The sequence below is a fragment of the Falco punctatus genome, assembly GCF_963210335.1.
Source record: "Falco punctatus genome assembly, contig: scaffold_271, whole genome shotgun sequence".
Taxonomy (NCBI): domain Eukaryota; kingdom Metazoa; phylum Chordata; class Aves; order Falconiformes; family Falconidae; genus Falco; species Falco punctatus.
This window is the reverse complement of record NW_027660086.1, coordinates 19,955-33,096: the sequence shown is the minus strand read 5'-3', so window position 1 is coordinate 33,096 and position 13,142 is coordinate 19,955. Positions and strand designations below refer to the sequence as shown.

Genomic DNA, 13,142 nt, shown 5'->3' with positions numbered 1-13,142 from the left:
GGGTGGGATCCATCTCGGCATAGGTCTGGGGGGGGGGGGGGGGGCACACCCAGTACGGACCAGTAAGGACCAGTAACAACCCAACCAGTAGGGCCCAGTCAAACTCTTCAGGGGCTCTAGTAATTCCCCCAGTCCCACCCAGTGCCTCCCAGTCCCTGCCAGTGCCCTCCAGCCACCCCGAACACCCTCCCAGTGCCCTCCAACATCCTCCCAGTGCTTCCCAGTCCCTACCAGTCCCCCTCCAACACCCTCCCAGTCCCTCCCGATGCCTCCCAGTCCCCCTCTAACCCCCTCCCAGTCCCCCCCAGTGCTTCCCAGTGCCCCTCTAACCCCCTCCCAGTCCCCCCCAGTGCTTCCCAGTCCTCCTCTAACCCCCTCCCAGTCCCGCCAATCCCTCCCAGTCCCCCCCAGTCCCTCCCAGTCCCCCTCTAACCCCAGCCCAGTCCCCCTCTAACCCCTGCCCAGTGCCGCCCAGTGCCCCCCAGTCACCCTCTAACCCCCTCCCAGTCCCTCCCGCTCCCTCCCAGTCCTTCCCAGTCCCCCTCTGACACCCTCCCAGTCCCCCTCTAACACCCCCCCCAGTGCCCCCCAGTCACCCTCTAACCCCCTCCCAGTCCCCTCCCGCTGCCTCCCAGTCCTTTCCAATCCCCCTCTAACCCCCTCCCAGTCCCCCCCAGTGCTTCCCAGTCCCCCTATAACCCCCTCGTAGTCCCCCTCTAACACCCTCCCAGTCCCCCCCCAGTGCTTCCCAGTCCCCCTCTAACCCCCACCCTGTCCCCCTCTAACCCCTGCCCAGTGCCGCCCAGTGCCCCCCAGTCCCCCTCTAACACCCTCCCAGTGCCACCCAGTGCCCCCCAGTCCCGCCCAGTGCCCCTCTAACCCCCTCCCAGTCCCTCCTGCTGCCTCCCAGTCCATCCCAATCCCCCTCTAACCCCCTCCCAGTCCCCCCAGTCCCCCTCTAACACCCTCCCAGTCCCCCCCAGTGCTTCCAGTCCCCCTCTAACCCCCGCCCAGTGCCGCCCAGTGCCGCCCAGTGCCCCCCAGTCACCCTCTAACCCCCTCCCAGTCCCTCCCAGTCCCCCTCTAACACCCCCCCAGTGCCACCCAGTGCCCCTCTAACCCCCTCCCAGTCCCTCCCGCTGCCTCCCAGTCCATCCCAATCCCCCTCTAACCCCCTCCCAGTCCCTCCCGCTGCCTCCCAGTCCTTCCCAATCCCCCTCTAACCCCCTCCCAGTCCCTCCCGCTGCCTCCCAGTCCATCCCAATCCCCCTCTAACCCCCTCCCAGTCCCTCCCACTGCCTCCCAGTCCTTCCCTGTCCCCCTCTAACACCCTCCCAGTCCCCCTCTAAAACCCCCCAGTGCCCCCCAGTCCCACCCAGTGCCCCTCTAACCCCCTCCCAGTCCCTCCCGCTGCCTCCCAGTCCATCCCAATCCCCCTCTAACCCCCTCCCAGTCCCTCCCGCTGCCTCCCAGTCCATCCCAATCCCCCTCTAACCCCCTCCCAGTCCTTCCCTGTCCCCCTCTAACACCCTCCCAGTCCCGCCCAGTGCCCCTCTAACCCCCTCCCAGTCCCTCCCGCTGCCTCCCAGTCCTTCCCAATCCCCCTCTAACCCCCTCCCAGTCCCTCCCGCTGCCTCCCAGTCCTTCCCAATCCCCCTCTAACCCCCTCCCAGTCCCTCCCGCTGCCTCCCAGTCCATCCCAATCCCCCTCTAACCCCCTCCCAGTCCCTCCCGCTGCCTCCCAGTCCTTCCCAATCCCCCTCTAACCCCCTCCCAGTCCCTCCCGCTGCCTCCCAGTCCATCCCAATCCCCCTCTAACCCCCTCCCAGTCCCTCCCGCTGCCTCCCAGTCCTTCCCAATCCCCTCTAACCCCCTCCCAGTCCCTCCCGCTGCCTCCCAGTCCATCCCAATCCCCCTCTAACCCCCTCCCAGTCCCTCCCGCTGCCTCCCAGTCCTTCCCAATCCCCCTCTAACCCCTCCCAGTCCCTCCCGCTGCCTCCCAGTCCTTCCCAATCCCCCTCTAACCCCCCTCCCAGTCCTTCCCAATCCCCCTCTAACCCCCTCCCAGTCCCTCCCGCTGCCTCCCAGTCCATCCAATCCCGCTCTAACCCCCCTCCCAGTCCCTCCCGCTGCCTCCCCAGTCCTTCCCAATCCCCCTCTAACCCCCTCCCAGTCCTTCCCAATCCCCCTCTAACCCCCTCCCAGTCCCTCCCGCTGCCTCCCAGTCCATCCCAATCCGCTCTAACCCCCTCCCAGTCCCTCCCGCTGCCTCCAGTCCTTCCCAATCCCCATCTAACCCCCTCCCAGTCCCTCCCGCTGCCTCCCAGTCCTTCCCAATCCCCCTCTAACCCCCTCCCAGTCCTTCCCAATCCCCCTCTAACCCCCTCCCAGTCCCTCCCGCTGCCTCCCAGTCCATCCCAATCCCGCTCTAACCCCCTCCCAGTCCCTCCCGCTGCCTCCCAGTCCATCCCAATCCCCCTCTAACCCCCTCCCAGTCCCTCCCGCTGCCTCCCAGTCCATCCCAATCCCCCTCTAACCCCCTCCCAGTCCTTCCCAATCCCCCTCTAACCCCCTCCCAGTCCCTCCCGCTGCCTCCCAGTCCATCCCAATCCCGCTCTAACCCCCTCCCAGTCCCTCCCGCTGCCTCCCAGTCCTTCCCAATCCCCCTCTAACCCCCTCCCAGTCCCTCCCGCTGCCTCCCAGTCCTTCCCAATCCCCCTCTAACCCCCTCCCAGTCCCTCCCGCTGCCTCCCAGTCCATCCCAATCCCCCTCTAACCCCCTCCCAGTCCCTCCCGCTGCCTCCCAGTCCTTCCCTGTCCCCCTCTAACACCCTCCCAGTCCCCCTCTAAAACCCCCCAGTTGCCCCCCAGTCCCACCCAGTGCCCCTCTAACCCCCTCCCAGTCCCTCCCGCTGCCTCCCAGTCCCTCCCAATCCCCCTCTAACCCCCTCCCAGTCCCTCCCGCTGCCTCCCAGTCCTTCCCAATCCCCCTCTAACCCCCTCCCAGTCCCTCCCGCTGCCTCCCAGTCCATCCCAATCCCCCTCTAACCCCCTCCCAGTCCCTCCCACTGCCTCCCAGTCCTTCCCAATCCCCCTCTAACCCCCTCCCAGTCCTTCCCAATCCCCCTCTAACCCCCTCCCAGTCCATCCCAATCCCGCTCTAACCCCCTCCCAGTCCCTCCCGCTGCCTCCCAGTCCTTCCCAATCCCCTCTAATCCCCTCCCAGTCCCTCCCGCTGCCTCCCAGTCCATCCCAATCCCCCTCTAACCCCCTCCCCGTCCCTCCCGCTGCCTCCCAGTCCTTCCCTGTCCCCCTCTAACACCCTCCCAGTCCCCCTCTAAAACCCCCAGTGCCCCCAGTCCCACCCAGTGCCCCTCTAACCCCCTCCCAGTCCCTCCCGCTGCCTCCCAGTCCTTCCCAATCCCCCTCTAACCCCCTCCCAGTCCCTCCCGCTGCCTCCCAGTCCCCTCCCAATCCCCCTCTAACCCCCTCCCAGTCCCTCCCGCTGCCTCCCAGTCCATCCCAATCCCCCTCTAACCCCCTCCCAGTCCCTCCCGCTGCCTCCCAGTCCATCCCAATCCCCCTCTAACCCCCTCCCAGTCCCTCCCAGTCCCTCCCAGGACCTTCTGGACGTGGTTGATCTCATCGTGCTTGCGTTTCTGGTTCCGGGTGATCTTGCGCTCGGGCTGCTCGGCCAGTTCGCCCAGGAATTGCTCCGAACTTTTCTGTACCGCCTCCTTCAGCGTCTTCGTCAGCGCCAGCCGGTTCTTATCCACCCATTCGTCCAGCCGCCGGTTAACTGGGAGCACTGGGAGCTCAGGGGGAGGGGGGCACCACCTCCCCCCACCCTCCCTGGATAGCTTCCCAGTAGCTCCCAGTACTCACAGCCCACGTAGTGGACGTAATATTCCTCGCGACCTTCCTGCTCATTCAGGCGGGACTGGATCACCTCGGCGGAGTCTGGGGGGGAACTGGGACCAGTTAGGCAGCCGGTATGGACTGGGAGGGGGAGGGGGGGGCAGGGGCTTCGCTGCCCAGGCGTGGTGGGGTGGGATTGATACTGGTGCCAGTTTGGCCCGGTCTCAGGGGGATAGGATCCACCCTTGTCCCAGTTTGGCCCAGTCTCAGGGGGATAGGATCCACCCTGGTCCCAGTTTGTCCCAGTCCCACTGGGATAGGATCCACCCTGGTCCCAGTTTGGCCCGGTCTCAGGGGGATAGGATCCACCCTGGTCCCAGTTTGGCCCAGTCTCAGGGGGATAGGATCCACCCTGGTCCCAGTTTGGCCCGGTCTCAGGGGGATAGGATCCACCCTGGTCCCAGTTTGTCCCAGTCCCACTAGGATAGAATCCACCCCAGCACCACTGGGACAGGATCCACTCTGGTCCCAGTGCTCCCAGTCCCACTGGGATAGGATCCACGCCGTCCCAGTTTGTCCCTGTCCCACTGGGATAGGATCCACCACAGCATCACTGGGACAGGATCCACTCTGGTCCCAGTGCTCCCAGTCCCACTGGGATGGGATCTACAATGGTCCCAGTCCCACTGGGATAAGATTCACCCAAGCACCACCGGGACGGGAGCCGCCCCGGGCCCAGTCTGTCCCAGTCCCACCGGGACGGGAGCCGCCCCGGGCCCAGTCTGTCCCAGTCCAGGACAGATACTGGTCCCAGTCGGGGGCACCCATTGGTCCCAGCCCCTCTCCCAGTCCCAGTTCCCCCAGTGCGGGGCACACACCGCTCCCAGCCCCCCCCCCCCCACTCCCATTACGGGGCACCCACCGCTCCCAGCCCCTCCCCCACTCCCAGTCCCCCCAGTCCGGGGCGCCCACGGATCCCAGCCCCTCCCCCACTCACGCCAGGTGCCGTCCGCGCGCCGGCACAGGTAAGTCTCCCCAATCTCCACCGTCACCTCCGCCTCCCGCGGGGCCGGGGGGGCTGGGGGGGACCCCGGAGCCGCCGTTGAGGCCCGTCCGGCCGCCGCTTCAACGGAGCTCCCCCCCCGGGGCCTCCCGCTTTCGGGGCTGCCCCCTCCCCCCGCTGCCGACGCCTCCAGGCCCGGCCCGGGGCCTCCTCCCGCCGCCGCCGCCGCGGCCTCCGCCATGGCCGCTCGCTCCGGCCGTCGCGCCGGAAGTGGCGTCAGAGGCGCGACGACCGAACGGGAACGAGGCGGGAGGGGCGGGGCCGGGCGTTGCTAGGAGACGGAGAGGGGGCGGGAGGGGCGGGGCCGGGCGCTGCTAGGAGACGGGGAGGGGCGGGAGGGGCGGGGCCGGGCGCTGCTAGGAGACGGGAACGAGGCGGGAGGGGCGGGGCCGGGCGTTGCTAAGAGACGGGGAATGAAGGCCCGCCGGTATCCCAGCGTGCATTGCGGCGCCGCCCTCCCAGTCCCCTCCCAGTGCCTCCCAGTCCCCTCCCAGTGCCCACCCCAGTCCCCTCCCAGTGCTCCCAGTACTCCCCCGGTATCTCCCAGTCCATCCAGTGTCTCCAAGTCCCTCCCAGTGCCCCCCAGTATCTCCCAGTTACCCTCCCAGTGCTCCCACAGTCCCTCCCAGTGCCCCCCAGTATCTCCCAGTTACCCTCCCAGTCCCTCCCAGTCCCCTCCCAGTGCCCACCCCAGTCCCCTCCCAGTGCTCCCAGTACTCCCCCGGTATCTCCCAGTCCATCCAGTGTCACCAAGTCCCTCCCAGTGCCCCCCAGTATCTCCCAGTTACCCTCCCAGTCCCCTCCCAGTGCTCCCAGTACTCCCCTGGTATCTCCCAGTCCATCCAGTGTCTCCAAGTCCCTCCCAGTGCCCCCCAGTATCTCCCAGTTACCCTCCCAGTGCTCCCACAGTCCCTCCCAGTGTCCCCCAGTATCTCCCAGTTACCCTCTCAGTGCCCCCCAGTGCCCTCCCAGTGTCCCCCAGCATCTCCCAGTTACCCTCCCGGTGCTCCCAGTGCCCCCCAGTCCCCTCCCAGTCCTCCCAGTGCCCCCCAATGCCCACCCAGTGCCTCCCAGTCCCCTCCCAGTGCCCACCCCAGTCCCCTCCCAGTGCTCCCAGTACTCCCCCGGTATCTCGCAGTCCATCCAGTGTCTCCAAGTCCCTCCCAGTGCCCCCCAGTATCTCCCAGTTACCCTCCCAGTGCTCCCACAGTCCCTCCCAGTGTCCCCCAGTATCTCCCAGTTACCCTCTCAGTGCCCCCCAGTGCCCTCCCAGTGTCCCCCAGCATCTCCCAGTTACCCTCCCGGTGCTCCCAGTGCCCCCCAGTCCCCTCCCAGTCCTCCCAGTGCCCCCCAATGCCCACCCAGTGCCTCCCAGTCCCCTCCCAGTGCCCACCCCAGTCCCCTCCCAGTGCTCCCAGTACTCCCCCGGTATCTCGCAGTCCATCCAGTGTCTCCAAGTCCCTCCCAGTGCCCCCCAGTATCTCCCAGTTACCCTCCCAGTGTTCCCACAGTCCCTCCCAGTGCCCCCCAGTATCTCCCAGTTACCCTCTCAGTGCCCTCCCAGTGCCCCCCAGCATCTCCCAGTTACCCTCCCGGTGCTCCCAGTGCCCCCCAGTCCCCTCCCAGTCCTCCCAGTGCCCCCCAATGCCCACCCAGTGCCTCCCAGTCCCCTCCCCAGTCCCTCCCAGGCCACCATGGTGGCCACCATGAGCCACGTTCCTTCTTCAGGTCTTGATGAAGCCACGATGATGGACCATATCATGGAGATGCCACCACCCCGTGGTGTCCCCAAAGTGTCCCCAGGTCGCCTCCAGGTGCCACCATGAGCCACCACCAGGTCCAACCATGGTGGCCACCATGAGCCACGTTTGTTCTTTAGGTCTTTATGAGGAAGCCAAGATGATGGACCATGTCATGGAGATGCCACCACCTCATGGTGACCCCGAAGTGTCCTCAAAGTGTCCCCAGTTGATCTCAAAGCACCAACAGGAGCCACAACCATCTACAACCATGGTGGCCACCGTGAGCCACGTTCCTTTATTGGGTCTTTATGAAGAAGCCATGATGATGGACAATGTCATGGAGATGCCACCACCACATCACATCCCCAAAATGTCCCCAAAGTGTCCCCAGTCCATCTGCAGATGCCACCAGGAACCACAACCATCTCCAATCATGGTGGCCACCATGAGCCACGTTCACTCTTCAGGTCTTTATGAAGAAGCCATGATGATGGAGCATGTTATGGAGATGCCACCACCACATCACGTCCCCAAAATGTCCCCAAAGTGTCCCCTGTCCATCTGCAGATGCCACCAGGAACCACAACCATCTCCAACCGTGGTGGCCACCATGAGCCACGTTCATTCTTCAGGTCTTTATGAAGAAGCCGTGATGATGGAGCACGTCATGGAGATGCCACCACCACATCACATCCCCAAATAGTCCCCAGTTGATCTCAAAGCAGCACCAGGCGCCACAACCACGTCCAACCATGGTGGCCACCATGAGCCACGTCCATTCTTTAGGTCTTTATGAAGAAGGCATGATGATGGAGCATGTTATGGAGATGCCACCACCACATCACGTCCCCAAAATGTCCCCAAAGTGTCCCCTGTCCATCTGCAGATGCCACCAGGAACCACAACCATCTCCAACCGTGGTGGCCACCATGAGCCACGTTCATTCTTCAGGTCTTTATGAAGAAGCCGTGATGATGGAGCATGTTATGGAGATGCCACCACCACATCACATCCCCAAATAGTCCCCAGTTGATCTCAAAGCAGCACCAGGCGCCACAACCACGTCCAACCATGGTGGCCACCATGAGCCACGTCCATTCTTTAGGTCTTTATGAAGAAGCCATGATGATGGAGCAAGTTATGAAGATGCCACCACCACATCACGTCCCCAAAATGTCCCCCCCAATCCATCTGCAGATGCCACCAGGAACCACAACCATCTCCAATCATGGTGGCCACCATGAGCCACGTCCATTCTTTAGGTCTTTCTGAAGAAGCCATGATGATAGAGCATGTTATGGAGATGCCACCACCACATCACGTCCCCAAAATGTCCCCAAAGTGTCCCCAATCCATCTGCAGATGCCACCAGGAACCACAACCATCTCCAACCGTGGTGGCCACCATGAGCCACGTTCACTCTTCAGGTCTTTATGAAGAAGCCATGATGATGGAGCACGTCATGGAGATGCCACCATCACATCCCCAAATAGTCCCCAGTTGATCTCAAAGCAGCACCAGGCGCCACAACCACGTCCAACCATGGTGGCCACCATGAGCCACGTCCATTCTTTAGGTCTTTATGAAGAAGGCATGATGATGGAGCAAGTTATGAAGATGCCACCACCACATCACGTCCCCAAAATGTCCCCCCCAATCCATCTGCAGATGCCACCAGGAACCACAACCATCTCCAACCGTGGTGGCCACCATGAGCCACGTTCACTCTTCAGGTCTTTATGAAGAAGCCATGATGATGGAGCACGTCATGGAGATGCCACCATCACATCCCCAAATAGTCCCCAGTTGATCTCAAAGCAGCACCAGGCGCCACAACCACGTCCAACCATGGTGGCCACCATGAGTTACGTTCCTTTATTGGGTCTTTATGAAGAAGCCATGATGATGGAGTATGTAATGGAGATACCACCACCACATCACATCCCCAAAATGTCCCCAAAGTGTCCCCAATCCATCTGCAGATGCCACCAGGAACCACAACCATCTCCAACCACGGTGGCCACCACCAGCCACCTTCCATCTTTAGGTTCTCATGAAGAAACCATCACGGTAGACCACACCGCGGCGCCGTTGACGTCCACCTCCTCCTCCTCCAAGGCCTCTCAGGACCTCCCGGTGGCCACGCCCTCCCCCTCGGGGTGGACCTTGAGGTGGCGGGTGAACTGCGGCTTGTAGCGGAAGCGTTTGCCGCAGCGCCCGCAACCGTAGGGCTTCTCGCCCGTGTGGATGCGTTGGTGCTTGACCAGGTTGGAGCTGACGCAGAAGCTCTTGCCGCACGCGCCGCAGCGGTAGGGCCGTTCCCCCGTGTGGATGCGTTGATGTTCGATGAGCGTCGAACTTTGACCGAACGCTTTCCCGCATTCCCCGCACCGGTAAGGTCGTTCCCCGGTGTGGGTCCTTTGGTGGGACGTCAAATGGGTCTTCTTCTTGAAACGTTTGGGGCATTGAGGGCAGGAGAATGGTTTGTCCCCCGTGTGGGTCCTCTCGTGTTTGACCAAGTTGGAGCTCAAGCTGAAGGTCTTGCCGCAACGAACGCAACCGTAGGGTTTCTCGCCCGTGTGGATCCGGAGATGTTTGACCAAACTGGAAGTTCTACCAAAGGTCTTCCCACATTCCGGACAAGAATATGGAGTTTCTCCAGTATGGATCCGACGATGTTCCGTCAAGGTGGAGCTTCTACTGAAGGCGCGGGCACAAACGGGACACGCGTAGGGTTTCTCCCCGGTGTGGATGCGGAGATGTTCCACCAAGGTGGAGCTTCGGCTGAAGCTCTTCTGGCATTGGACGCAGGTGAAGGGGCGTTCGCCCGTGTGGGTCCTCTGGTGCTCCAGGAGGTTGGAGCTTTGGCCGAAGGTCTTGCCGCAGTCGGTGCAATGGTAGCGTTTGCGGGACGGGGATGCTTCCAGGAGGCCCAAGAGGTTGACGAAGCGGCGGGGGGGTGGAGGGGGACCTGGGGGAGGGGAGGAACATCTCCTGTGGGTCATTGTTCCACCACGGATGGATGTTCTCCATGGAGGAACATCTCCCAGGGTCATTGTTCCACCACGGATGGATGTTCTCCAAGGAGGAACATCTCCTGTGGGTTATTGTTCCACCATGGATGGACGTTCTCCATGGAGGAACATCTCCCAGGGTCATTGTTCCACCACGGATGGATGTTCTTCAAGGAGGAACATCTCCTGATTGTTATTGTTCCACCACGGATGGACATTCTCCAAGGAGGAACATCTCCTGTGGGTTATTGTTCCACCATGGATGGACGTTCTCCAGGAGGAACACCTCCTGTGGGTTATTGTCCCACCATGGATGGACGTTCTCCATGGAGGAACATCTCCCAGGATCATTGTCCCACCACGGATGGATGTTCTCCATGGAGGAACATGTCCCAGGGTCACTGTTCCACCACGGATGGATGTTCTTCAAGGAGGAACATCTCCTGATTGTTATTGTTCCACCACGGATGGACATTCTCCAAGGAGGAACATCTCCTGATTGTTATTGTTCCACCACGGATGGACATTCTCCAAGGAGGAACATCTCCTGTGGGTTATTGTTCCACCACGGATGGACATTCTCCAAGGAGGAACATCTCCTGTGGGTTATTGTCCCACCATGGATGGCCGTTCTCCATGGAGGAACATCTCCCAGGGTCATTGTCCCACCATGGATGGATGTTCTCCATGGAGGACTATCTCCTGGTGGCCACCACAAGTGGACATTCTCCATGGAGGACCATCTCCTGGTGGCCACCATGGATGGACGTTCTCCATAGGGGACCATCTCCTGGTGGCCCCACCCCCCCTTCCAGACCTCCATGACCCCCACCCACCCCCATCTCCCAACCCCCATTTTTTCCCATTTTCTCCTTGTTTCACCCCAAAAATCCCCCCCCTCCCCCCCCTCCCCGGGTCCTCCCTCACCTGGGCAGGTGGCGGCCGGGCCCCTCCCCCCATCAGCCGGCTCCGGGGCGGGGCGGGGCTCCATGGGGGCTGCAGGGGGGGGAGGAAAGAGCACATTAACATAAAATAAAAGAAAATAATTAAAATTTTAAAAGTAATTAAAATTTTAAGAAGACAAAAAAAAATAAAAAGAGAGGGAATTTTGAAAAACTGAAGAAAAGGATTTTTTTTTAAAAAATCAACAATTAAAGGAGTTTTTAATTTTTTTTTTAAATTCAAAGGAATTAAGGGAAATAAAAATTAAAATAAATTAGAAAAAGTCAAGGAAATTTAAATTTAAAATTAAAATATTACAGGAGACTTAATTTAAAAAAAAAATCAAAGGCATTGAAAGGAAATATATAAATTAAATGAAATTTAAATTAAAAAAGAAATGTAAAATCTTTCGGGAAAAAATTAAATTAACGAAAATGAAAGGAAACGTAAAAACCTTTTTAAAAGTAAATTAAAGAAAATTAAAAACATAAAGTTTAAATTTAAAAAGTCAAGGAAATTGAAAATCTTGGTTTTAAAAGTAAATGGAAGAAAACGAAAGGAATTTTAAAAAATCAAAAAACTAAACAAAATGTAAATTAAAATGAAAGGAAATTTGAAATCTTTTTAAAAAAGTAAATCAAATAAGATTAAGGAAAATTCTAAAAATAAAAAAATAACTTGGAAATGTAAACAAAATTTATATTTAAAAAATAAAGGAAATTAATTGACAAAAAATTAAACTGAAAAAAATTTAAAAACATGAAGTAAACAAAATTTAAATCAAAAAACCAAAGGAAATCTAAAATATTTTAAAAAATGAAAGAAATTTAAGAAAATAAAGTAAATTAAATTTAGATTTTTAAAAAAACTTAAAATATATTTAAAATATTTTTGTAAAAATAAATTATCATTTAAGGAAATTGGAAAAAAATATTTTTTTAAAATTACAATTTTGAAAAAAATTAAATCATTTAAAAAAGACAAATAAAGGTAATTGGAAAAAAATTAAAAAATAATTAAAGGATATTTTAAAAATAAAAAAATTAAAAGCAAGTAAAAGAGATTTTTAAAAATTAAATATTTTTATACCCCCATCTCCGACAAATTGGCCCAATTTCCCCTTTTTACACCCCAAAACACAATCCCTAAAAATAATTAATTTTCATGCCCACACATGAGAGCAACTGCCCCCAATTTCCCCCTTTTTCACCTCAAAACACAATCCCCCAAATGAAACAATTTTTAAACTCCCCCTCTCCAAGGAATTCACCCATTTTCTCTCTTCTTCACCCCAAACCAAAATACTTTCAAAATAATTAATTTTACCCCCCCACACCCAGCAGGAATCGCCCCAATTTCCCCCTTTTCCACCCCAAACTGCAATCCCTAAAATTAATTATTTTTACACCCCCACATCTCCAACAAATCGGCCCAATTTCCCCCTTTTTCACCCCAAAACAAACTCCTTATAATCCCATAATTTTACACACCCCCACCCAGCAGGAATTGACCCATTTTTCCCTTTTTCACCCCAAACCACAACCCCTAAAATTAAACATTTTTAGACCCCCCACATCTCCAAAAAATCAGCACAATTTCCCCCCTTTTCCCCCAAAAAGAAAATCCTTAAAATTCAATAATTTTACATCACCCCCCCAGCAGGAATCGGCCCATTTTTTCCCTTTTTCACCCCAAAACGCAATCCCTAAAATGAAACATTTTCACCCCCCCACGTCTCTGAGCAATTGGCCCAATTTCCCCCATTTTTAACCCCAAAACAAACTCCTTAAAAAGAATTAATTTTACAACCCCACATCTCCAAGCAATTCACCCAATTTCCCCCTTTTTCACCCCAAAACCACAATCCCCCAAATTAAACATTTTTACATCCTTAAAATTCAACAATTTGACACCCCCCCCCCCCCCCAGCAGGAATCGGCTCAATTTCCCCCTTTTCCCCCCCAAAACACAATCCCTAAAATAATTATTTTTACACGCCCACCTACGAGAGCAACTGCCCCAATTTCCCCCTTTTTCACCCCAAAACGAACTCCTTAAAAATAATTCATTCTACACACACACCCCCCACCCAGCAGGAACCGACCCATTTTTTCCCCTTTTTCACCCCAAAACAAAATCCCCCAAATTACTCATTTTTACACCCCCCCATTCACCCAATTTCCCCCTTTTTCCCCCAAAACGCAGCCCCCTCCCCCCACCCCTCCCGACGATCCCAATTTCCCCCGTTTTTCCCCCCAAAACGCGAATCTGAACAGCCATTCACTTCACCCCTCCCCCACCCCCCAAACGGGCCTCCCCTCCCCCACACCGCGCCCAGCCCCCCCCCAGGGCTCCCCCGACACCCCCCCCCCAGACCCAAAACGAGCGTTTTTCACCCCAAAGTGGCAGCGCTGGGGCCGGTGCCGGACAATGGGGGGGGGGGGGGAGGGGCGGCCGGTGGTGGGGGGGGGAGGGGCGGCTGCCGCGGGGGCTGATGGGGCCACGCGCGACCACGGAGACACG

The 13,142-nt window shown here is 57.6% G+C and overlaps 2 protein-coding genes across 2 annotated transcripts; both read right to left on the bottom strand.

Moving 5' to 3' along the window:
• Positions 1-4: 4 nt before the first annotated feature.
• On the bottom strand, positions 5-5,146 carry LOC308058017 (histone acetyltransferase KAT8-like; the record flags this gene model as incomplete). Its single annotated transcript, XM_080412028.1, has 4 exons — positions 4,856-5,146; positions 3,886-3,960; positions 3,624-3,799; positions 5-25 (listed from the first exon to the last, which is right to left on the bottom strand). Coding segments are annotated over exons 1-4 (519 nt in total), but the record flags the coding sequence as incomplete, so codon positions are not given.
• Positions 5,147-8,506: 3,360 nt separating this feature from the next.
• Positions 8,507-13,106, bottom strand: LOC308058019 (uncharacterized protein). The gene is made up of 3 exons (XM_080412031.1): positions 13,016-13,106; positions 10,605-10,673; positions 8,507-9,634 (listed from the first exon to the last, which is right to left on the bottom strand). Exons 2-3 carry the CDS (start codon positions 10,666-10,668, stop codon positions 8,787-8,789), a joined length of 912 nt encoding a protein of 303 aa, XP_080268157.1. The 5' UTR covers positions 10,669-10,673; positions 13,016-13,106; the 3' UTR covers positions 8,507-8,786.
• Positions 13,107-13,142: the final 36 nt, after the last annotated feature.